Raw genomic sequence first — 25983 nt, 5'->3', positions numbered from 1 at the left:
TTTTAAACACGTAAGGAGGGGAGACTGTTCGCCTTTTTTTTAACGGTCTAATGAAGAGCAATGATGTTTGAAATAAAAACAACCATAGGTTATCCTCAGAGGTGTCCTGTGATGGATGGTTTGCGAGTCATTTTTGTCATCCTGCAATAGGTGGCCTGAACAGTGTTTTGTCCAGGGAGAGATGGTTTACGGGTAACCTTTTCCTTCTTTTGCAGATATTTCCTGCGCGTCGTCGTTTGGAACACCACCGACGTCATTTTGGACGAAACCAGCATCACGGGGGAAAAAATGAGCGACATCTATGTCAAAGGGTAACGAATCAACGGCCCGGTTTCAAATCTGCTCTGTCAACGTAGTGAGGTGGCCCCCTGCCATCGCTGGTATTCCCAGGTTGCACTGGGATCGGCTTTAACATGTTCCCTTCCCTTGCCCTCTTCCCTCGAGTGGGCCGATTTCGCGACAAAATTTGTGACGTGCAAAGAGTGACCTCAACAGGCTCTCTGCCAGGGAGGGTAGACGAGTAGCAAACCAGAACGGAACTAAACGGCCCTCGTCTCTTCTTCATATGGAGCATTGCATTTTGGGATTCCCTGCTTGTTGCATTTCATACTCTTGGTGGGAGGAAGGAAAAACAAAGGAGTGAGGGAATACAATCCCTCCTTCCTGTCATAAATTGGAACCGAACATCACTTAGTGTGGCTGCCATATTTGATCCTGGCATTTTGGAGATCCCCCTTAAAGCAGTTATTCCTGCTCACCTGTGTGGTATAGGGCAGTTATTCTGACTCACCTGTGTGGTACAGGGCAGTTATTCTGACTCACCTGTGTGGCATAGGGCAGTTATTCTGACTCACCTGTGGTGTGTACCTGGGCAGGTGGATGCCAGGGATGGAGGAGGACAAGCAGAAGACTGACGTCCACTACAGGTCCCTGGACGGGGACGGGAACTTCAACTGGAGGTTCATCTTTCCGTTCAGCTACCTGCCAGCAGAACAGCTCTGCCTTGTGTCTAAAAAGGTGAGTCCATGTCTGGCAGTTTGTAAGCATCCCCAGTGTAGACTGCGCAATGACAATCTTTCAAGAGTAACTGACATAAAGGCTTTCAAATTAACGGACACATTTCATTTTATATGCTACCACAAACTTTTTGTTGATTTTCTAAGAAGGTGAATAAACTTTGGTAAGTGTAATGCTTTGCTGTGTCATCTTTTGCAATGTTCTATTGCATAAAAAAACTTTTAAATATAGTTTGAATTTTTTTGTGACAGGAGCATTTCTGGAGCCTGGATAAGACCGAATTCAGAACACCCCCACGGCTAATAGTCCAGATCTGGGACAATGACAAATTCTCCCTGGATGATTATCTGGGTAAATAAAATAAAACATTCCTGAACATAAATAAAAAAATTTAAAAATTAGAGTCATGTGTTGGGATAATCCTGAATCTACAATTATACAACATATTCAGGCTTTGACTCTTGACAGGTGCAGATATTGACTGTCACATGGGCAGTTGTTCCGATTGTGTTACAGATGTAGGCATTCTGACTGTGTTACAGGTGTAGTTCTAATTGTGTAACGGTTGCAGTTGTTCTGATTGTCTTACAGGTACCGTCGAGCTGAATTTGCACCATCTCATTCCTCCTTCCAAGACACCAGAGAAGTGCAGCCTCAAAATGTTGCCGGGGGTGATAGGCTCCAGCCAATCCAAAACTCTGCCTTCCACCTCTCTCTTCGATCAGAAGTCTGTTAGAGGCTGGTGGCCCTGTGTGATTGAGCAGGACGGAAAGAAAGAGTTGGGTGTAAGTGCAACAGCGTTCACAGCATTTCAAACATACAAATACACAGGGTGGACTGTCCTCTGTAAAAAAGTAACTTCAATTAAATGTCTGGTTATGTATCCTCAAACGTGTGTAACTACATGTCTGTTGCAGGTGATTAAAGGCTATGTAGCAGAATGTCAATGTGCAGATAAGAAATGGTTTTGAATTTAAGGCCCCTGTGGTGAAGTATAGCTCCTTACTCCCCCTAGTGGAAGAACTTAAGTACTGGCATGTAATGCACTCATTCTACATGGAATTATGAGATACTGAATATGCTTTGCAATAACAGGGAAACACAGCAGTTTGAACAGATCAGACATTCATATAATCTGCAGAAGTTGCACTGGATAAGGGCTATTGGCAAATGCAAGTCTGAGTACTCTCTGCTGTATCTGTGTGTGTGTGTTTGTGCGTGCATGCGTGCATCTTTCATTTTCAGGGGAAGGTGGAAATGACCCTGGAAATAGTGACTGAATCGGAGGTGGATGAGAAGCCTGCTGGGAAAGGCCGGGACGAGCCCAACATGAACCCCAAATTGGATCCTCCCAAGTAAGGGAGCACCCATTTCATCTGGGACTGGGGAGGATTCATAACAGGATGAAACCATAATTTTATAACACACGCAGCCAACAACCTGAGTCACAATATCCAGGCTAACATATACGCCACACACAAATCACACTTATATGCACACAAAGTCACACTTGATGCATTACAAAAATAGTAATAATAATCCAACATGCCAGTGTAATATACACACACACACAAGTGTACATGCACGCGCGCACACAAAACAAAACTGGGAAGACGTAGAAGACGTTGGTATGCAGCAGTACCACCTAAATATCAGCAGACCTACCTACAGTGACCGTGCTCTTCGGCTTCTAAGCTTCTTTGCCAATTTCAGCTATGCTAATACCCACCATGCCCCAAAACTAATAAATGCCAAAAAGAAAAAAACAAGTAAATTATAAGCGCCATCGAAAAAGCAAAGACAACCAAATATAGAAAACTAAAAGAAAAGGGGGGACGGGGAAAGAAGAAAGGAAGGAAGAAAGAAAGAAAAAGAAAAAAACCTAGTTGTAGGTCTTGCGTTTGCTACTAACGTCGCTCTGCTGTTGCCGTTGTGCCGCCTGGCCAGCGAACTGGAGGCTTTTAAAACATCCTGCCTCACAGCTGATCATTGGGTTCAATTAGGGAGGTCAGCTGATTACCAGTCCTTGGCCTCTCCCACATTTTACACTGCATATCAATAACTGGAGGGTTTTATTTCTTTATTCATTTCACATTATGTTTTTTTTATTTATTCCCACAGCCGACCTGATACCTCCTTCTTCTGGTTTACAAATCCATGCAAGACTATGAAATTCATCGTTTGGCGCAGATTCAAATGGATATTCATTGGAATCATTATCCTGCTACTAGTTTTGCTGTTCTTTGGAATCCTTCTGTATTCATTACCGGTGAGTGCAAATTATTATCGAGTCAAACCTGCTTGTAAGAATAGCACTTGTCAGATTTTCTTTAGTACGAGCGATATATATTCAAAGAAGCGCAGTGCATTCAAATAGAATGTGAATATGTGTACAGAAAATATATTCCCTATCACAGGCTGTCTTGTTAATATCACCAAACAGAGCTTTTAATGAAATACAGTAGGTATAGTAAAATGTACAGTGATTCACATCTTTGTAAGGCTGTGGTAACCAACCCTGTTCCTGAACATCTACCATCCTGTCGGTTTCCATTTTAACCCAAATTTGGCACACCAGACTATACTAATTAGCAGCTCAACAAGATTTCCAGCTGTTGAATGCAATGTGCTTTGTTAGGGTTGGACTGAAAACCTACAGGACAGTAGGAATAGGGTTGGTTACCTCTGTTTTAAGGAATGGGGATTCCAATCCATTCTGATCTGACTATAGGCATTTGCCACATGGTGGCAGTGTTCATTCAACTGGGACGTAAAATTAACCAAATCACACAGATTATACAGATGGAGCCCTTAAATTTAAAATAGCATAAAACTGCAGTTCTTACAAAATATATGGATTGTGGTAATACAGGTTTTCTTGCAGCATAATCTTGTTTCTTCCATAAAATGAATACATTTTGACCTTAACTTGTTATGAGAGTTGTATTCTTGTATTGTCAACTACTTTTAAACATGCTGTTGCCAGGTGAACTTATATGAAACATATATGAACAATTTCACTCACATCATTCTCTAATTTCGGGAAACAAACATATGTATACAGTATATATTAGCGATAACTCTTTGATAAACATTTTGGTAAACTGTTCTTTTTGTCTTTTACAGAACTACATCTCAATGAAAATTGTGAAGCCATTCAAGTGAGCCTCATATCAAAACAGTCGAATCCACATGTCTATAAACATGGATGATGGAACATGCTGCTTCATGCTTCTAATATATACATATAACTGGCCATCCCACAGCTGTTGCAAATTATGGGCTACCGTGAGTACCATGATAGCCCATAAGCTAGCATGCACATGCTTACATATTTTATATCTTATCCATTCACACAGCTGGGCATTTAGGTTCAGATTCAATATATAACCACAATGGTATCTGTCTGTGAATCTGAATTAAAAACAAATAATGTTTTATTTTGCACATTTTTCAAGAATTTCATTGACCACACCTCGTGATTACGAATGCCGAATAAAGTAAGATCCACTTACCTTTTTGTCATAGAAGCAAACCTGTACATTTCTGTAGTGAAAAGTTGGTGAAACACAGTCTAGGCATCCAGGTGAAACCCCAGTTACATTTAGCCAGGCTATATTTGGGCAAAACCTGAGCTATATTGGAGTTAGCCTAGTCCATGAATGTCAAAAATGTCTCTCAACCTAGTTTTCCATCCCTTTAGACATACAGATTCCAGCTTTTACTCACTGGGCATTGGGATTTTTTTTTTTAGATTGCTGAAGCAGATGGAGTTCAGTAGCTGCCAGTGCCAGTACCTTGCTCAAAGCTACCCAAGTAGCAGTATCCCATTTGGGATTCAAGCCTGCAGCTTCCTGGCTCAGTTGCACACATTAGAACCTGCTACGCACAGCCAACACAGTAATGCAATATCTGTTTATTCCAAATGTACTACACTTTCAGTGGAATGAACGCAACTTGTTACTACATAAACATATTAAGTATTTGACTACATTAAAGGTTCTCTTAGTATATTTTCATAGCCGTTTTCTTTGGTGATCCTCATAATTAAATCTAAACCTTTGACTCACTTGCTAATACAATAACAGTTATATAATTCAAAGTTTACATCCAACCATTTTCACAATATGTATGTTTGTAGAACAGTAAGGATGGGCTTGGTAGAATCAGAAACCTCTGCACTGTTTCTGTAGTGGCAAGAGAAAGCCCTTATAGCCATGCAGATGTTAACCAGTACAAAAACATCAAATCATTTCTGGAAAACAAAGGAAATCAATTTTGTCAGCTGTGGAAAAGAAAGCCAATGCATTATTTATTTGGCAAATCCATGCAGAAAGGAAGCGCCGATTTGTTTAGGCTAATCAGGCGTTCATCAGGGTGGGATTCTGGCTTACACGGCAAGAAATATTTAGACCCTATCTGTGCCACTTAAAAGTGTCTTTGCCTTTATGAAACCAAATCATTCCAGCACCTTCCAGTGTTATTTGAACTGTTAATCTTTTACATTACAGCCAGTGTATACACATGCTTGCTCAAGGCAAGCGACATGGTTTTAAGTTTGTGTACTATTGTTCTCTGGATTTTTATTAATGTTTCTGATGTGTAATTTAATAAAGATGCATTAATACAACTATGCGTTAATTAATGTACTGTGCCTTTTTTGTGCAACTTCCTTTATTTAACCCATAAAAGTGTTGGTAGTTGCTGAAGCTGTACTCTCAAAATGAATCACATACAAAAGTGAAAATAGTGCAAAAACATTAAGCAACAGTCAAATCATTTTGAAACACAAGTGTATTTTCTGAAAAAAAGGTTTTCATATAAAATCACGTCTGAAGTATGGCAGGTAAAATGTCAGTGTCCTACCCTGGAATGGATGCTTAAACATGGTGTCAAACAGAGTGATGCACATGAAAAACTACTATTTAATTTTATTTCATTACAAAATTTCTGTGCACATCAGAGATAAAGGGCATTCAAAGACAGGGAAAATACAGATTTAAATAGAACACAAGTACAAAGGTTTATAGGTGATGGACAGTGTAAACTGTTGATGATTTTAAGGCACTTAAATTTCATATCAAAATAGTAGCATTCTATAAACTGCAAAGCAGCATGATTCCATGGTATCATCAATACACACATTATTTATCAGGATCTGTGTAAAACACAAAAGAGGAATTCAAGGTGTTACCAATGAGAAATGATTCAGAACGATTCGCAGAATGAGACCACAATATTGAAATTCAGGGTAAGGGTTATACTAGCCACCTTGGTACTCAGGAAGGGGCATACTAACCTCTCTGGAAACCAGGGTAGGGGGTATACTAGCCTCAATGGAAATCAAGATACGGGGTATACTGTCCAATCTAGTGTAATCAGGATTTTGTTAGGAGGTGGCAATTCAAAACCCAAATATTATCTGGATGTACTCTGCTAAATGAATACCTCTCTAGAATCCCTTCTGCATGCAGCATTGTGTGAAACAACACACCATGTCAGCCAACCAAATCAAGCAGTACAGATCTGCTACCACCAATCAGATAACTTTCCTGGCACGGGCATCCTGTTATCAAATGTTTCCAGAAGCCCTATTAGAAACTGACAGTCTGGAATCAAACGTAGTGGTATAGTAATGCAGTGTGCTAATGCCTCGAGGCACTGTGTGTAAAGATTCTTTCGACCATAACCATAGAGTTTTCTGACAGTCGTGACAAAAATGAAAAAACCTGCAGTAGCTAGCCTGGCACCCAGAGTCTTTGCCATACCGCAGCAAGCTAGCACTTGTCGAAGGGTCTGGAACTGGTCCACTCGACATGCCCAACCTCAATACGGGAAAATATTGCCATTTACAACTAGTTTCAGAGAGAAACAGGAAAAAACAGTACTGCCAGGCCCAGTACATAAAGGCAATATGGGTCTGGCTTCTGCAGCCATTACTAAATTATTAAATTATCCCCCTGCCTGTAGTCCAAGATCTGAAAATACATGACTTATGCAGAATTTCCCTGAATACTGCTTTGAAAAAGTGCTATTACTTTGTAACACCAGGGGTTTGTTACTAAAGTAAAGCAGGCCTCATACAAATTAAATAAAGGCTGCATCAGACTTCAACACAGACAGTTCCATCTTGTCCAATCTTTATTGATGGTAGAAAGTGTTCTCAGGGCATGGGGCACACTATCCCCCAATGGGGAATAACTCAACCCAATGCCCAACGTCTGAGAATGTGCTTTAATAATAAACCATAGGACAATTGCTACTGCTGGTGAATCATGTAGGCGGGATTCCAATTGGAGGTGGCAGTTCAAAACCAAAACATTCTCTGGACGTGCTTGGGTACATAATGCTTTTTTCTTTTGTTTTTCAAAACCCAAACATTATCAATTCTAGATCCTTAAATATATGCAGTACAGAAGAGCTAATAATTATCTGACCTTCCTGGACCGTATCAAGGTCCAAAAGAGGGAGCTGTTTCTGCACGTCTCCATGTGTACATCCTAATAAACTGCTTTAATAAACCGCTTATTGTATGAAGCCTTTGTCGAACTGGCACTCTCTCATCCATCGACGTTAAGTGGGTGCTTTTGGCCCTAAGATCAAAATCCCTGTATACGACTGCAACCGTCTGAAAACGATAGTCTGTAGACGGATCAATTATATTTTTCTCCAAACAAGAGGCGTGTGCTATCAAATTATTATTGTGATTTGGCGGAATCTGCCGCTAAATGCGGTGTGTCGTCTCGTTCGGCCACCTGGTATGGCGTGTAAGTGCTGGTGTGGAAACATCAAGGGTCCAATTATGACAGAGCGAGCCAGACACCTTGACCGCGAAAGGACTTAAAGGGATCGAGGTGCAGCAGGAAAACACTCACCAATAATAATGACACCTATATTTGCACCTGGTTTTATTTTTTATTTTTTCCAGCCAGGTTTTTATCTGACCTGGGCAAAAGCCCCTTATTAGTCAGTGTAAAAAAAATGCCACAGGCAATGATTCAAATGATTTTTTTCAATTCAACTGGAACATTGGCCCTGCCAGGGGGGGATTGGATAAACGGAGGCCAGCAGCAGTGCTTAATTTACTTCTGTAAAAAGGTTAATAGTACTAAAAAAAGGCATGTGTAAGAAGTGTGCAGTATGAGAAGGGTCCTTACATTGCTGGCATTTAGCAGACGCTCTTATCTTTAGCATCTCTGACACAGCATCCATTTACACAGTTGGATATATTACTGAAGCAATGGAGGTTAAGTACCTTGCTCAAGGGTACAACAGCAATGTCCTAGTTGAGAATCGAACCTGCGAAGTTCGGTTACAAGACCGGTTCTCTAGCCTGGTTAACCGCTAACTCTACACTGCCGCCCCTACCGTCCTGTTGTGTTTCTCCTCAGATAGTACAACACCTTTCACTTGAGCTGAAGCAAGCTGTTCAATAATGTCTCGTATGCTGCATTAAGTGGCTATTGCTGTAGCGTTTGGGCTGTCTTGTACTGTACGTAAGAAGCAGTGGCACGCGTCCCAGCAAGGGGGGTGGGGGGGGGGGGAAGGGGGGCGAGGGGGACATTAAAATGTGTACGGCCCCACGATGATGGTGAGCCGTAGCAAGGAGCTGGAGCGGTAGCTGATGACGCTGTTGTGCGTCGTCATCTCCAAGTCCACGATCTGCTCCCGCGGACCGGACAGGGGCTTGGTCACCACCAGCATGGCGCTCAGGTTGCTGGAACGCTGGAAGAGGACGGGGAACGACGGAAAAATGGAAAGAGGAACGACATGCAAATGGGGAGAGTGGAAAGAGGAACGACATGCAAATGGGGAGAGTGGAAAGGGGAACAACAGGTAAAAAGACAGGTGAGAATTCGCTTGCATAGTTTTGGCTTCCCCATGATGCTGCCTCAGCTACACAGCCCCTCCCACCTTTAGCTATAAGCTAATGCTAAAACCAGCAGTTCACACAAGGTCACACAATTTACAACTGCACAGTATATATTTTTAAAAATCTGGAACAATAGGAATGTAATATAATTTGACTCAGGTCTGGGGTGCAGGTGCCCAGGGCTCACCCTCAAGAAGAACTCCCCGTCCTCGTTCCCGGCCTTTATCTGGAAGGAGTTGTGCGTGTTGTGGTATATGTTGGTGGCCTGGATCTGGAAGATGTCGGCGGGCACCGAGTGTTCCGACAGGATGCTCATGTACTTGTACACGACCGTGGTGGGCAGGCCCTGGCAGGTGCTCGTCATCGACGGACAGACGCAACGGCTAGGTGAAACAAAAACAACCAAGCCTCTTTCAGTGCTCCAATGAAGGACGTGGGGTGGGTATGGAATTCAACGGACAGCCAATCAGATGGATGGTCAGTAGGCGGATGATTTCAGAAATAGAGATACATTTGGAGAAGACCACCAGGAGGTTAAAAACAAACTCTTTAGAAAGGTGTCACATAATGCTTGGTGGCTAATGCGACAGGACCTTGATTTAAAATCTAATCCGGAGTGGGGGCACCTTCTACAACACAATGTCCCCATCACTGTGGTGGTGGTTGGGAGGGGGGGGGGGGTCCACAAGGAAGAGTGCCCCCCTACTAGTCAACCTACACCTGTTGGTGTATATAATATACATAGCCCTCAAAATAACAATGTATATACACTATAATACAATATAATTGGCATACATTTTGCATGCATTTACCATTTATTTTCCATATTGCATTAAAAGGCATCAATTCTTGCAGTCTCATATAGATTGTAAATATAACTTCTCTATACATTTTATGTAAATAATACTGCCCATGTTACAATATACATATTTTATTTGTATTTCTTACTGGTGTGAACCTCTCTCTGAACTGGGGATAGTGTTTGTCAGGGGAGCGGCTTACTTTTCGGCAGTCCTCACGTAGGGCTCCTCGCAGGGGTTTCTGGGATAGCAGCGGAACCCTCCGTGGTAGTTCTGGCACCTCTCATCGTCCCGGCAGGTGTGGCCCCTTTCGCACTCGTTTATGTCTGTCAACAAGAAACATCATCACCCCTTCATTCTCCTCACTTTCCTGAACCTCCCTGTGGGAGAAATAAAGTTATTCTATTACATTCCGTTCTATTTACTGCACTAGGAAGTCACATTGAGATTAAAACCTTTTTACAAGTGAGACAGAAATTGACCCACTTATAAGGCGTCGCGACACCAAAGGTCAGGGGTCATCGCAGCGGGCGGCGATTTCCGACTGTGCAAAGCCCAGTCTGACAGACCGGACAGCGGTGTAACAACACAGCACACTGCATGTAAACAGCGCCGGTTCTCACGGAAACCGCCAATTTTTACCGCCAGCCAACATATATTTTAGCCAGTCTGGGCAGACTTGCCAAAATTGAACACCGTTTTTTGGAAAAATGACAGGATCTCCTTGCATGATAAAGTTACAGCCTACAGGCCAGATGGTTTATATTTATGATTCGTGATTCATTTTGCTGCCTGCTTATTAATTTTTTCAAATCTATTTTTATATTTGTTTTACCAATAGAAACATCTGCAGCTTAACACTATTCATATGTGATACTCTATGTAATTACTGGACTTCAGCTGCATCTGAAAAATGATTACCTTCAGCTTACAGATCTCTTTTTATTTTGTTCTTTGTGTCTATATTGAGTTTGTGTGTGTGTGTGTGGTGTGTGTGTTTAATAGCTTTTTTGCCATTTCTGGTGGCGACAAGCATTTGCCCATTGGTTAGCAACGCATGTTCTACTCAAGGGCCCAAACGTTCGGACAGGAGCGCGGCAAGGGTGTGCTGGTTTTTCCATTGTCACTCAGCACTAAATTAATTAAAGCAGTAGCTTACAGTTAACTCACCACCTGGTTTAAATGGGTCGCTGGTACGAGAGCGCTATAATTCAACTTTAAGGAAACAGAATCTTGGCTGGTCATGAGCTGCTGGACGACACGCAAACAACACAAGTATGCTTTTCCTGTTCATTTACACGCTCCTCCAACCGCATTAGCTGTCTGTGGGGATCACGAAACGGTGTCAGCTCATTAGCTTTCCTCATTTCAACAGATGGCCGCAGCGTAACGAATGTCACAGCAATTAGTGAGGAGAAAAGGCGAAGCTGACAGAGCTTCCGAGAACGCAGAACTACACGCCAGTCCAGTCGACAATGACGTCACGCCACACAACAAGCTGTCAGGGTAATCAATGTCAAACTCACTCGAGAAATTACAGCAAGCAGCATACACTAATTCATTGTGCCTATTCTGTCATAAAAATCCCAACATTGCCTTTTTTTTTTCCTCGGTGTTTACTGGAAGTTGATGCTGGTAAAAAGTGAGCAGGGCTGTGAATGTGAGTCCTCCAGCATCTGAACTCCACAGCAGAATTAAAAGCTCAACGGCAGAATTAAAGCTCTCCACAGCTGAAATATTCCAACTTGATGCACCTTCTTGAAATTCACCAGGGCCATGACAAAGCAGTTCTGTGGGAATGGATGCTCTGTGCAGTACTGCAGTGCAGATCATTCCTGCTACCGACCAGAACCTTCTGCAGTGAAGAAGCAGAAAGAAAGGAAGGAACGCAGGTGCTGAGCATCAGGAGAGTCCACAGAATCTGTGTCCAGGTGTTGAGCTCAGCCACAAAAGATCACTGACTGCAGGCATACACTGTGAGGACCCCAGGAACACATTGTAGGGACTTCACACACACTGTGGTGACTGCTGGCATGCACTGCGGGGACTTCACACACACTGTGAGAACTTCAGATGAACACCGTGGAGACTTCAGACACACACTGTGGTGACTGCAGACACGCACTGTGGGGACTTCACACACACACTGTGGGAACCCCAGGCATGCACTGTGGTGAGCCACAGACGCTCAACACCTCAGGGCTCCACAGGAAACAGGAAGTATCCACCCTGCCCAACATGCGTAGAAGATCATTGTCCACATTGCTTTGCAAATTACCAGCGTAGCCTCCCGTTACCTCCCCTAACCACAAGGGCAGGGTGACCGCTGAGTTACACCCCAACCCCTCGCGACCTCAGTCTCCTCCTGACACAAAAGAGAAAAGAAGCTCACGAGAAGCTTAGGAGAGGAGGGCAACGGAAGCTTTTTTCGGGATGGCCCGAGAGCCGCCACCCCTCCGAAAAAAGAACGAAAAACAACAGCGCCTGACCATGAAAGGTCAGAGTCAACCGCAAGAAGAAGAAGAAGAAAAAAAAAAAAAACTTTTCCTCGCAAATGCATGTGAAATGCCGGTTACGTGCCGAGGTGGAAGTTTGCCTTGTTTGCTTTTCTGACCCAGGCATTCTTTCCATGACAGTGTGCCCATATTCCACAATATATCTCCCACTTAAGATCACCAGCAAAGGGAAACGCATTAATCCCTTCCCCTTCTTTGGAAGGCTACTCCAGGTTGGTAGGGAGGGGGTTAGGGAGGAGGTCTGTGGGGGGGAGGGGGGGGTATTTCAGTGCGAGGGTGCCCGTACCTTGACATAACCTTGATCCCTGGAGCTGGTATCCATCAGGGCAGGAACAGGAGTACCCACCAGGGTTGTTCACGCACTGAAACTGGCACATGTAGCTGGAGAAGCTGCACTCATCGATATCTGCAAGCAATCAACACCAGCAAAATTCCTCACCATTTAACATTCACAGGCACATCTGTGAAACAGCTCTTCATCGACAACCTGAGCTGCTCGGATATGAAGTGAAAACAATATAAAATACAATGCAAAAAAAGATTTTTACTTTTTTCTTGTGACCCACCTCAGCCCCTCTCATGGGCCTCAGTTGTGGAACTACACTACTAAAAGGCTCTAAAATTGCTAAATCATCCTTTTGAGTCCTTCAGTGTCCTTCATAAACACCAGGTTTCGGAGGGGAACAGAGAGGCGCGCTCACCCTGGCAGGACCGGGAGTCGGACGCTAAATCGTAGCCCTGGTCGCACTGGCAGACGAAGGAGCCGATGACATTAAGGCACTGGTGCTGGCACGGGTTTGAGCCCTCGCACTCGTTCACATCTGTAAAACAAATGGAGGCAGTTCAGGGTCCATGTATCCCTTCAACATATAACTGATATGTAACCACCAGTAGGGGGCGCAGTTGGGTACAATTCTATTTCACTGCAGTCGGTTCAGAAAACGGATTGAAATGCAATTAATTCATTGAGAAATCCTTAAAAAAATTATTATTTTTTTTTTTTAATTCAGGACTTTGACAGTTGGGAATTAAAAGGAAATGGCGGGGGGAGGGTGGTAGGATCACCATAGGCTGTTTTTCAGCCTGATGAAAAGGATGTCCTCCGAAAACGGTGGGGTGGGGGTGGGGGGGGAGAGTCAGGTGTTTCAATTATCCTGTCTGTTCTTCCATGTCTCGTGGCAGTTAAGCTTGTAATTTGGTGCTGGCTGTGAGGACTCTAGCGTACAGTGTTCATGGTGTTTGTGCAGTAAGACCACACATGGCAGAGGGGCCCCTGTATGGAGGATTAGGAGGCTACTGTAATCCCCGTGTCCTTCTCTCTCTTTCTCTCTCTCTCTCTCTCTCTCTCTCAGATCTTTTTTTATCTTTGAAGTGCCATTTGCTCTATCGCTATTTCGGTTGATTAGCGAGTCTGGGCAGGCAAGTTCAGAATGCTACATTTTTCATGTGAAACGGCGATATGAGAGCACAGAAAACACAGGCGCGAAAGGTGAACAAAAAACCGTGTGCTTTGGGTGTCAAGATTAGCAGCATCAGAGTTCACACTTCCGAAAATCAGAGGAATCTGGTTTCTTAATATCCCTCCCTCTTCACAGGGATGCTGTAAGGTAAGCTAAGAGATGACATTACGAACTACACGTCTCACTCTGTCAAACTGGATAACATACTCAACATCTCCACTAACATCATCATACCTTTCTGTTACATGACATTCCACTCAAGAACAAATATAATCCCTGGGTTGCTCAAAAAAACAGAATTAAACTACAACTGCAAAATTCCATTTATGGAATTTTATCCTTTTTCCTTTTTCAGGATAAAAACTTGGACTTCCACAGGCTACGTAGAGTACTGTTCTTTGATAAACAGGTACACCCCATGGTCCAAGCCTAGTTATCCTTAGCTTTTCCACACACTGTGCTGAAAGCCTAATCAGAAACTTTTAGTGTAAAACAGCAATAATGAAATCTGGCCCTTGAATCCAAATCCGGCCCTGGTTTTCTTTCCTCCCAGGTAAGCAATTAAACAATTAGTGCTACCAGTTGGCCAGAATGTCTTCAGTCAAGTTTCCCCATTCCTGAACCTGGCCAGGTGGAAAACCTGCAGTTCTCGGCCCTTGAGGACCAAGATTTGAGGAACAGGGATGTAAAATGTACGAGCACCTGACAGAAACTAGCAGTTTCTTGCTAAAGTTTGCCTTATATTTTCAACCGCTTGTCTTAATAAGGGTCTCAGTCTTTGAAATGAGACTAAATCTTAGTAAAAAAAAAAATTTTTTATTTTATTTAAGATAAAAATACTATTTTAATAGGTTATTCTAACATATTTTTTTCTTGACATGCGAAATTCTCATCCCATTGGCAAATTTTGAAATTAATAAAACTGACTCACCTCATTTGCAACATTCTTGTCGTATTTAGCAAAAAAAAGTAATAGAAATAAGATTTTAAGTCAAAACATGAGACTAAAATGCTCAAGTTTGACTTATTTTATGGTTTTAGTTCCACCAGTCAATGGAGGCTGCTGTTACTGTGGGCCAGTGGGAGGCCAGGACTCTTACCTATGCAGGAGTGATTGTTGGTGGCGAGCTTGTGGCCAGTGTTGCACTCGCAGTAGTAGGATCCCTGAGTGTTGATGCATCGGTGCATGCAGTAATGCGCCTGGAGGCACTCGTCCCTGTCTGAGGGTTTACCGCAGGAAACACACAAAGTCAAACATACACATGAAAACATGCATAAAGTCAAACTTACTCGTGAAAACATATACACAAAGTCAAACTTACACATGAAAACATGCATGAAGTCAAATGTACACATGAAAACATACACAGAGGCACACATACACATGAGAACATGCTCACAGAGTCACCCCTGGCTTTCCATCACTGCCCAGCAATAGAGCCACGTTGCCCTGTGGGGCTGACCAACACCGGCACAGTCAGCAGTGGCACGGCCCAGATTCAAAACCACGACGGAGCCTACCCACGCACTAGAACTGTGCCTTAGCAGGATAAGCCACACAGCAGCTCCCTTGTGCTACACTTTTGAGTGGGTTGAGCTCAATGCATCATGGGAAATACTTACCCACACAGTGATCCCCATGCTTCTGGTAGCCAGGCAGACACTGGCAGTTGTAGGAGCCTCTGGTGTTGTAGCACACCTGATTTGAGCTGCAGGTGTGTCTACCTGTGTTGCACTCGTCTATATCTGTGCGAGAGAGGACAGAGCCAAAAATTTGAATTAAAATGGGAAAAGTTCCAGACCTGGGTCAAATCAGAATTTTATATACATACACCTTTTAGACACTGGCTGAATTCTTTCATATTACTGACCGTTTAAAAAACATCAATTTTCCCCAATATTCAGAACAAAATTTCTGTGTCTTTGTACTTACTTAGTTAAAGTAGTTGGTTAACTTTGGGAAATATTTTGAAATAAACCTGGCTTTGACCAATTAAATTTCAACTGAAAATTTTTCTAAAAGTTAGTTGCATAACTCCTTAATCCCACTTTGTGATATACCCACAAGATAAACACATTTTAACAAACTCAATCAATGCAGAGGTGTGCATAAAAAAAACTAGAAGCTCCCACAGTTGTAGGAGTGTGACTAACTCAATCATCACAGCAACAGAAACACAGAACTGTTCGCAGATTCAGCAAACATGAAATGGGGAAAATTCTCGCAATCACTCTCGATAAGAGTATCTTCAAAGCGTGAGAAAGGCAAAACTGGACAGCAAGGACCTCAAAAACACCCTTCCCTCCCCTGCAATTAAACCATCGATCCTCACATGAACTGGTCTCAGTAAATCTTTTTCTGTGAGCTGACGGGGTGTTGTGCTTTCTTCCCTCCGTGAACATTTTTGGACACTGGACCAAGGCTGATGGCAGCTGATCAAAAGTGGAGGGAAAGGTCTTATCTAGTTAGCGGTGGGTGTGGAGGACGGGAAATGGTCGATCGTATCTCCAGCGAATGGATGACTCAAACGGGGGAATCCTGTGAAGTGAGCTGGAGCTGATTCACTCAGGCCGGTGAAAAGCACGGTGTTTAGGGCTGTGAACTAGGAGCCCCTAACTCCAGTCCTGGAGGGGCACTGTGCCTGCAGGTTTAACTCCAGTCCCAGAGGGGCACTGTGTCTGCAGGTTAAACTCCAGTCCCAGAGGGCCGCAGTGTCTGCAGGTTTAACTCCAGTCCTGGAGGGGCACTGTGTCTGCAGGTTAAACTCCAGTCCCAGAGGGCCGCAGTGTCTGCAGGTTTAACTCCAGTCCTGGAGGGGCACTGTGTCTGCAGGTTAAACTCCAGTCCTGGAGGGGCACTGTGCCTGCAGGTTAAACTCCAGTCCCAGAGGGCCGCAGTGTCTGCAGGTTTAACTGCAGTTCTGGAGGGCCTCGGTGCCTGCGGGTTTAACTCCAGTCCTGGAGGGTCCCCAATGTCTACAGGTTTAACTCCTGTCCTGGAAGATCCCAGTGTCTGCAGGTGTTCCTGTGGACTCAATAACCATTCATTGACTTAAATTAAGCACTTAGGTGCTGAAACATGCCAAAAAACAGCAGGAACTGCAGCCCTCCAGGACTGGAGTTAAACCTACAGACTTATAATATTATTATTATTACATATAATTCAGCAAGCCACATGGGTGAAATATAATTTGCCATAGCCCTGCTCAATGGTGTTGGTCAGCAGTGCTACGCACGAAATGGAAGAGCTGCTTAGCTTAGGGAATGAAGGATGAGGTTGAAGTGGAGGCTCTCTACAAGTGTCTTGAAGCATGTACATACTCAGAAATAAAGGTACAGTGGCGGTAAAGTACATGAATATTTGGACATTATTGAGTACCTTTTACAAGCAAAAAGGTACAAATTAATTATGTGTTGCTGCCTAGGGGGTACAATTTTATGTACCTATAGGGTACCACCCCAGTGATAAGCTTTTGTACCTTTTTAGGCACTTTCTCCATACCTTCTTTCTTTGAGTGTCCTGTCCCTCCATCAGCTGAAAAGGTTCACTTCAGAGGAGCCTTTCGAATACAGTTCTAAGAGTGCAATAACACTGGCACTATCAAGCACTATCACGGCTCGTTCTTAAGAGGGAGGGCGCACAACATCTTTCCTCCACACACCTTGTGTTCCCACTCGCATCTCACCACCTATCTATCTCCCTCTCTCTCACTCACACACACACACACACACACTCACACCCCATAAGAAATCCTTCAATGTATTATGCAGCTGACAGAAAACCGCATAAAGGGATCTCTCGTATCTCTCGCGGATACTCCCTTCATGCCATACATCACAGAGAATATGACAACTGTTCCGCTCAAAGCGGCCTCCGGAGCCTCATTAGCATTAGCGTCCCTTGGATCTGCGAGCAGCCCTCTCCTCCCCGCCTCCACAACTGCAACAAACGGGCCGCAGCCCCGGACGATTTGAGGCGAAATCTCCCGGGTACGCGGCAAAGAAAACCCAGCCGAAGCCCCACCCAATCCAGGGGGGAGCTCCGCTCACGTTCTCGGTAATCTGAACCCTTAACAGAAAGCACCTGTGCCAAGAGACCCAAAATCACATCCGCTGTGAAAAATAGTAGCTCGTTTAGCCTGACCACCCCCTACCCTCCTCCCATTCCCCCCTCCCTCGACCCTTCTCGATGGGCCCCTATATTCTGTTCTGAAACATTCGAGGGCAGATAGAATCATATCTTAAGTACTGAATCAGCCCTGTCCTTTTCCGGCTCTTAGCTTTAAGCCTTTCTTTACACACTTATCTGACTTGTCTAACAGTAAACTCTGCCCTTTTTTTTGTAAATATTCTGGAGGCAACTTCCATGAAATAACCTCATCAGAAAATAATTTAGTAGAGAGCACAAAGTATCAGTTGAAAAAATTTGGAAGGAAGAAATACAGGGCGAAGACGTGGGAAGAAAGACAAGCCGTTGGTAGTTGTGAAGACTTAATAATCGGCAGCCCAGGATGCTAACTGCACAGAAGCTCTCTCCAATGCGTTTTTATCATTGGCGGAAAAGCTACACAGGACCACGTTTTCAGAGAGTGCACAACATCACATTAACAGACGTTCATATCCATGCTCACATTCACAGAGCTGGATATACACTGAGGCTATCCATGCAAGGAAGCAGCTTTGCTTCAGGATACCGCAGTTTGATGCAAGCATTAATAATGCACTCCTGAACACACATTCAGTTTACTGAAGTGACAGCGTGTTTTTAACAGGGGGAAGGGTTTCCTTTGGTTTCCTTCACGGTCCTGAAGAGTTATTAAACAGGACCTTGCTGTACAACCACCCCCCCCCCCCTTGTGCAGGCTGGGGGGGGGGGGGGGGGGGCGGGTGGATGTGCCATTCTAAGGCTTTCACTTTTAGGTGTACAGGCCTTTTACATCGTTCCAGGAAGGATTTATTGGCTATCCTGCCCATTTGATCTCAATATCTTACTTTGGGGGGGGGGAGTTTAAAGCCTGTGGAGGGGGGGTTGGGGGTGGAGGGGGGGGGAGCTTGAGGCCTGCGCTGGACGGGTCTCAAAGAGAAAGGGCCACAGCAGCTCTGACCCTCGCTGCGGTTTCATCGGAGCCTTAATGTGATCCCCGCAGCGGCGGCCCGCTCCGACTAGGCCCCACCCCCCAATCCCAGAAACAGCTGGGGCGTGTTAAAAGTGGCTCCGTACCAGGTGCAGGGAGGACAGAGGAGTGAAGCGCAGGAAGACCCCATTACCACGGAGAGAGAGAGAGGAGAGAGAGAGGAGAGAGAGAGAGAGAAACAGGAGGAGGGACAGAGAGAGAGAGAAAGATCATAATTTCAAAGTACTTAACGCAGATGGGGGAATACATTTCAGCTTACCTGAAAACAACATTTACAAACACAGAAACAGACGAAGCTGGTGTTGAGTTCACAAAGTGAATGGGTGCACACAATTCCTCACAAAAAAAAAAAAAAACACACACTTAACTTCTAAGAACACAAAAAGAACAGCTGAGATCCTTCTTAAAACTAGGGCTTGGCCACAACAAGCGATGTGGCAGTTGTTTTTTGTGACCCGATTTTTACTGACATGCTCGAAATTCTTATAATTACAAAATCACAGGTGGATTTGGTTTGTATTCACAGAGTCACTGGGATGGAAAGTGGGACTGACTCCAAAGTGCAGCTTGAGTCATATTATCTGTCAGATATTCTATTTGGTTCTATTTATTAGAAACTGTAAATCTTGAAAAGCACAGGCAAAACTCTTTTTAAGTCAACAATCCGTAAAATTTCCCAACTCCTATTTGTAGGTCTGCCAAGCACGAACACAAGCGGAAAGGCTTCATTCGCTCTGCAGCGTTTCCCCCATACAAAAAACAACGGAAGCACAAACAGTTCTCGATACTGAATCTACTGCATAGTAAATATTGCACTCCGCAAACTAACGTGTTAACGATATGCAACACCATTTTAAAAGACTGTTAATCTCCGTTATAGACTTGACACTGTTCGGCTGGATGTCTGTGGAACAGATGTACACATCCTGCCCTTGCACTCTGATCTGATTGGATGTGTCCAATATTCCTCAATATTCTTCAGATGGGGGGTGGGATCAACAAAATCCAGTCACAGGCAGTGAAGCTTATTGGAGATGGAGTTATGTTTGGGCTTTTTTTTTTGAATGGGGAAATTTGTTACTGACCTATCTGGCCTGACTGGAATAGATTAGTTAGGTGACCAGGCTATCTAGTTAACTGGCTACTTTGTGAGCTGAATAACGGCTACAGAAGATTTGCTTGAGTGCTTTCTTTCAGAGGTATGCAGTACTTATTCCATGCTCGCAATGAAAGTCCTTCAAAAATGAGTTTGAAAGTAAGTCTGCGGATGTCTTGTAGTAATAGTAGGGCGCACCCACAGTCCTGGAACAGTGCGTTCACATGACGGGCTATCCAGCAGCCCGTACAGTACTTCAGCCACACCAGAATCTTTCATTAACAATTTTTCAGCTGTTCCGCATCTTTGAATGTTCAACTTCAAAAAGCAAACTTCAAAGGTCGCTAATATGTTGCAGCTCTTGACGTGCGACGCAGAGTAAATGACACCAAAGCCATTTCTAGCTCTTGTGCAGCGAGCAAGTCCCGAAAAGAACCACGAGCTAGAGAGAAAAGAAACATTTCAATTAACCTTATCTCGGGAAATTATTCCAGGTATTTTTTTTTTGTGAAACTGCATCTCAACGGTTGTGACCTCAACAGGAAAAAAAATGCATGTGCCAGATCTGAGAAGGGCCTGCCAAAGGAGAATTGATTTCACACAGAGTAATCCCAGCAGGCTCGTGCCAAGGAACCCAAGCGAAGCGAGCGGGAAGGCCGGCCAAGAAGCCCAGGAATGCAGCCCTGTTCCGCTCTTGTTTTCCACCGCGTCCCACAAACAACTGGTGCCGCTACGCTTCTCCAAAAAATCTCCCCGTATTTATCAAACGGGCATTTTTTCCGTCAGCTTATCGGACTCCTCGCTTCCAATTCATTCCCCGCTTCCCACAAATAAGATAGGAGCAGCCATTAGAATGTCGGGGAAAAAAATGTCTTAATAGCAAACGGGCAAAAAAAAAAGGCGCAACGGGTTCTCTGCGACACGTTTTCGTCACGTCGTAAGGTAAGAGTTTGCTCCAGGCAAAATGTTAGATCTCTGGCCCTTTAAATCACTGGGACAGCATCCTCAAACATGCTCTTTTGACAACATCATTTTTCTATTACCATAATTAGATTGAATATCAACCAGGCAGTTTTCACTGAACTTTTTAAAATCACGTGGAGCAAGTTTTAGGGCCAGCCATCAGCATCGCTTCTCCAATCAGAGAAGAGATGCATCTTTCATTAACGACAACTGGTGACCAGTAACTGGCTTAGGTGTAGCTCCATTAGATACAGCTAAAGTTTTCATGAATTTTAGAAACTGAAGAAACTTCACCAGATCTCTCCCCTACTGTACCAGCTCTCTCCCTCAGCAATACACATTTCCAGCTCTCTCTCCCTCACAGATAAACTACACCGAGTCTCTCCTTCGGAAAGATACCTTGCCGAACCTCTCTCCCTCAGAAACTATCCGAGCTCTCTCTCCCTTCAGAAAGAAACGATACCACCTGTAACCTCCCTGAACAAGAAACCACCGTCCCCTCCATCTCAGAAAACCTTGGCATTCCGCTGGGGCGCAGGTATTCAGCTCCCCAGCCAAACGGCCACTAATCAGGGGCCCGAGACGCGAGCCGAAAACGAGCCAGGCCCGCCAGTGACAGATCGGCAGGCATGATTAGGCAGGCAGGGACGGGCGGGGCAGAGCTGATTATCTGATAGATGAGCCCGGCGCTGGACCGTGTCCCACTGCCTACCGGCCAGACCGCCACGGTCTCCATAATCCCCTGTGCAAAAACCAGCAAACTCCTGCCTCCTTTCAGCTCAGTCACATTTGTAAGGCTTTTTGTTGTTGTTGTTGTTGTTTTTACAAGGATACAGTCACAAAGTCACAAAGATGCACAGTCCCCATCCACCCAATATGGAAAAATATGAAAATTGGGAAAAACCAGGACTGAATCACTTGTACAGTAAAAAAGAATCCAGGTTAAATCCACTCTTACAGAGTACTTTCCAGTTGGTCTCATATGAAACTCTGTTAGAGCTGCATTAACATGGGATATTTTACTGTGTGGGTGATGCACCAAAGCTATTTTGCAGAGGAATGCTCGCAACACGTTAGCCAATGGGCCGGTTCAACTGAGAGGGGATTTAGATTGATTGGTCTGCTATGGCTGGGAGACGCATCTCTTTCTGTGTTTACTGTACATCAGAAAAGACACCAAACGCAGATCATCTCCACCCACACTGATGACCTGGACACCATAGTTACCAATCAAACCAAGAATGTGTGTAGCATATGTCAGTGCTGAGCCTATCCAATCAATTCAAAGACAACACAGGAATCTAACGCAGAGATGTAAGTGTTGAAGTAATGCGAGCTCTCTTTATAGTCTTACTCAATATTACAGCAGTTGCATTTGAACCAACTGCACCTATTCAGTGGACTTCTTTGGGACGCCACTGGGCAGCACATTGCCGTAGCCAAGCCACCTTGTAATGAAAGCACATATAAACCTTTCTGCATCTGCTTTTGAGTTACACACACCAAGGCTTTCTAGAATATTCCATACAAACTCATCAGATGAAGCGATGACGTTTTTGGATAAACCTACTGTTGGACGATGTGCTGATTCAGTTGTAACCATGCAGATGGAATTCGCTGCACAAGACTTAATTTTTTTTGCTTACATTTGCATAAAATGTTTCAGCTTTTTGAAGTTGGATGTGTAATTTTTCAGATGGGCCATGATTCATTGGGTCAGCAGCTTAAACCTTACGTGGTTTTCATAATGTCAGTGGAAAAATCAGGACATCTGAGAGCAACAGGACATAGGTTAGCTGAGTCAACAACAAAAACATCATCAACATTGACCACTCGCTGCAGAATTTCTGTATTTTTTGTGAATTTTTCTTATTGTCATTACTCTGGGGAAATGAGTCAATATGTTACTTGAAACATGGATTTGCATCACAAAAGAGGCTCCTGACCCAAAAGGCATGCTAACACACACTTAGCTGTACAGTAGCATGGATACTCAAATCTCACCCTCGAATCAAAATCCTTAGTTTTCTTTTTTTCTCAGGTAATTAACTGAACAATTAATGCTACTGATTGGCCAGACTGTCTTCACACCTGACTACTAGGTAAAGGGAGGGCGAAAATCCAGCAATATTTGAGTAACAGGGTTCTATAGCGTAAAGGCGGTCACTGGAGATGATAATCAAGTGAAAAAAAATACTTTATCCTACTTCTGCTTGTCTCAAGGAAACAAGTTTGTGTGGCTGAATTATATGGAGAACTTTTGCTAAATACCAGATTATTTTTAGAAATACAGTTCTAATTGAATCAAATCCATCCAAAATATACTTGTTGAGGTTTGTCCACACCACAGTGCACCAGAATTCCTTAATTAGCAACTATTCTCAAATTCCAATTCAAAACACGAGACAAACTGGCGCTCATGGTTTTCTTTGTTTGAAAAAACATCAAAGGAGCCAGGGACGGGGAACAAGGAGAAGTATTATAGTTCGGAGTCTTGTGATGTCCTCATATAAAAATGCTTTGGACTGAAAAATAGCTGAAACAAGTCCATAAGGGCTCTCAAAATATCGGGGGCAGGTGGGCGACTGTTTTCGGGAAAAACGCCCTCCTCCACACCCTGTCTGTCCGGCACTGGGAGGGATAAATCAGGGTAAACAGGGATCAAACAGCCCCTCTTATGACAAGTCTTCACAAACAGCCTTTGAAAAATCAAAGGGGTGTTCCTTTAATCCCCAAACTGAGCAGATATACTGCAGGTAACCCGGACAGAGCGCTTTAGACAGACCGGCGGAGGGCGACTAAACAGCTCAAAACTCCAGAGCTTGTGAGAGGAGTGACGGGGGGGGGGGGGGGGGGGGGGGGGGAGCTTGATACGGCCTACGACAGCCCAAAAATCCAAAGGCTAAAACGGCCTGCTGAAACCCGACACGTCCGCCGTTAATTTACCGAGCGTTCGGATAAAACAGAAGGCACCCCGGCGAGGGTCATTCGGTGCGTACGCTCAGCGACGTCCTGTCCAACCAAAACACCGCTGCTGTTGGCCGTAACACACCCAACGCTGTCCAAACGTCGACTCCAGAGCTCAGCACATGTGCAAGGGGCAGGGGATAGAGGCCAGGTCTGACTCATCAAAGATCCCCCCGGACAGGAGGTTAAAGGAAGATGTAAAACGTCTGCTCAACACTGTCACTTTCACAAGCTAGTAAAGCCTATATAGTCCAAGAGCCTTATGGCCACATCTTACACTGGGCTTTACGATCTGGTTTTACATGCGGACTGTGCCAGCACCACCTGTTGATCATGGGGGTTGCAGGAAAGGCCAATGCCAAAAAAAATATGATAGGGCATTCCAAATTGGGCAGAATAAGAGCTAAAAAAAATGTATTTAGAAATGCAATCACCACTCTCAATTCCAGCACAGACAGAAGAAAGACAGGAAAACAAAGGCACACCTATCAGTTACCTGAGCATTAAAAACATCTTTGCCAAACACATTTTTATGGCTTTACAGCACCTTTTGTTTATTTCAAGAGCTCCCATATCCTTACCCTAAATTATTCCTGTTCAGAAGTCCACTGGGGTAAAGCACTCATTCGAAAGAATACATAATGAATATTTGCTTTTGACCACCTTCAAAACTCTATCAAAACTGAAATCACATCACATTTCTCTACTCACAAAGAATATGAAATAAAACTTTAGAAGTTTAGAAATAGCAGTTTCTAAATACAAAACATTTTCATTTTTTTGAGACGTACTGTACAGTTTGGGCATTTTCAGGGGGATAAATACAGATTCATATCAGATTTGAAGGTATTTCCTGTCAGCTGCTACCATGGCAAAAAGACCTGCATGTTATTCTTGCAGGATATCTTCTGCTCATTTGCTCAGCTGGTAAGCTACTGTTTCTTATCCATGCCATGTTAATACCCATGCAAGCGACTGGAAAATAAACAGGTTCATTTTTTTCTTCTTCTTTACAGACACTGTGTCTATTGTTTTTCCACCAGATTTATTTTTCAGCCTTGAGTAAACATCACGTGATCCGCAGTTTCCTGTCAGGCTGTGCGTTTTATCTAGCGTTTGATGAGTTCGTTTCTGCAGCTTTCTCCCATGTTTCACATTGAGCTCATGCTTATCATTCCATGTTCAAGTGTTTTTTTATCATAAAGTAATAAATCTGAGGGAACAAGAATCTCCATTGCATTGCATTGAATCCAAGGAAAAAGAAAAATGAATTCCTACAAAAGATCCAACGCAGTGGAAAAATACCCCCAACCATGACAGATGGCTCCTTTGCTTTCGATCACCGATGTCCTGTTAAAACATCGCTCGTTGTAAGCCACACCGCGACGCAACCCGAGTTACGTACCGCTCGTGCGCCAGAAATGTCGGCGGTACGTCTGGGAATGTGTTGAATCATACGTGAGACTGGAAGTGTACACTATCGTGTCTCGTCATGTCCTGCTACTGCCCGTAAGAGCGCGAGCTTGGCAAACACAGAAAACCAAAAAAATAAAAAAAACCCAACTAAATATGTGGATAGTTATCTGTGAACCATTGCAGCCATCAATAATATGCGCAGAGCTGCCGAAGAGGAAATAATTAAATGTTTTGAAATTGAAGGTTTTTTTTAAATGGAAGACTGAATCCATTGTTGATTAGTCGGTATTCGGTTAATCAGGCAGAATCTAAATCAGCGCAATGTAAATGTATCCTGATTCTCATGTTTCAGGTTTGGTGTCAGAATTAGGCTAACATTTTTTTTTTTTCCTTAAGAAGCTGTCTCCTGAGAGCTCATGAGACATAGAAAATACCTTCATATATTTTTCATTACTATCTATACCTCTGAGAGAAACAAGCACAATAGCACAGATTACAGATAAAACACAGAGTGATTGCACTCAGCTTTTAGTTATTTGTCTTAGTCAGTTTCCAGCACTAGCATGTTGAGTTTCCATGTGACTTGATTGTTATTGGAAGATTAATTACTTGTTGTGCAGCAAGCTCAAAGAGGCCATCGGCAGGCAAATTCAGATGACGGATGACCTTGAGCCAAGAGGTCATGGAAAGAGATACCACGTCGACCTCAGCAGACTGGGCTAAGTGTCACAGAGCCCCCC

The 25983-nt window shown here is 43.8% G+C and overlaps 2 protein-coding genes across 5 annotated transcripts in view; one reads left to right on the top strand and one right to left on the bottom strand.

The window, feature by feature from the left end:
* The window catches only part of LOC118217841 (myoferlin-like), a 47665-nt gene extending 42007 nt beyond the window's left edge, over window positions 1–5658 (top strand). For all 3 annotated transcript variants that reach the window (XM_035399922.1, XM_035399921.1, XM_035399923.1), the window contains exons 48-54: window positions 216–311; window positions 876–1017; window positions 1269–1368; window positions 1609–1802; window positions 2263–2372; window positions 3139–3286; window positions 4144–5658. In XM_035399922.1, the coding sequence (XP_035255813.1) occupies window positions 216–311; window positions 876–1017; window positions 1269–1368; window positions 1609–1802; window positions 2263–2372; window positions 3139–3286; window positions 4144–4182 (829 nt within the window). In that variant the 3' untranslated portion in view covers window positions 4183–5658. The remainder of the gene's footprint in view (window positions 1–215; window positions 312–875; window positions 1018–1268; window positions 1369–1608; window positions 1803–2262; window positions 2373–3138; window positions 3287–4143) is intronic.
* A 264-nt stretch (window positions 5659–5922) lies between these two features.
* The window catches only part of efemp1 (EGF containing fibulin extracellular matrix protein 1), a 30830-nt gene continuing 10769 nt past the window's right edge, over window positions 5923–25983 (bottom strand). For both annotated transcript variants that reach the window (XM_035399924.1, XM_035399925.1), the window contains exons 5-11: window positions 15290–15412; window positions 14767–14886; window positions 12908–13027; window positions 12493–12612; window positions 9893–10016; window positions 9078–9273; window positions 5923–8742 (exon numbers count right to left, since the gene is read on the bottom strand). In XM_035399924.1, the coding sequence (XP_035255815.1) occupies window positions 8581–8742; window positions 9078–9273; window positions 9893–10016; window positions 12493–12612; window positions 12908–13027; window positions 14767–14886; window positions 15290–15412 (965 nt within the window). In that variant the 3' untranslated portion in view covers window positions 5923–8580. The remainder of the gene's footprint in view (window positions 8743–9077; window positions 9274–9892; window positions 10017–12492; window positions 12613–12907; window positions 13028–14766; window positions 14887–15289; window positions 15413–25983) is intronic.

Source organism: Anguilla anguilla, chromosome 18 (assembly GCF_013347855.1).
Source record: "Anguilla anguilla isolate fAngAng1 chromosome 18, fAngAng1.pri, whole genome shotgun sequence".
NCBI classification, from domain to species: Eukaryota; Metazoa; Chordata; class Actinopteri; order Anguilliformes; family Anguillidae; genus Anguilla; species Anguilla anguilla.
The sequence above is the reverse complement of the archived record's forward strand: the minus strand, read 5'-3'. Positions and strand labels throughout refer to the sequence as shown.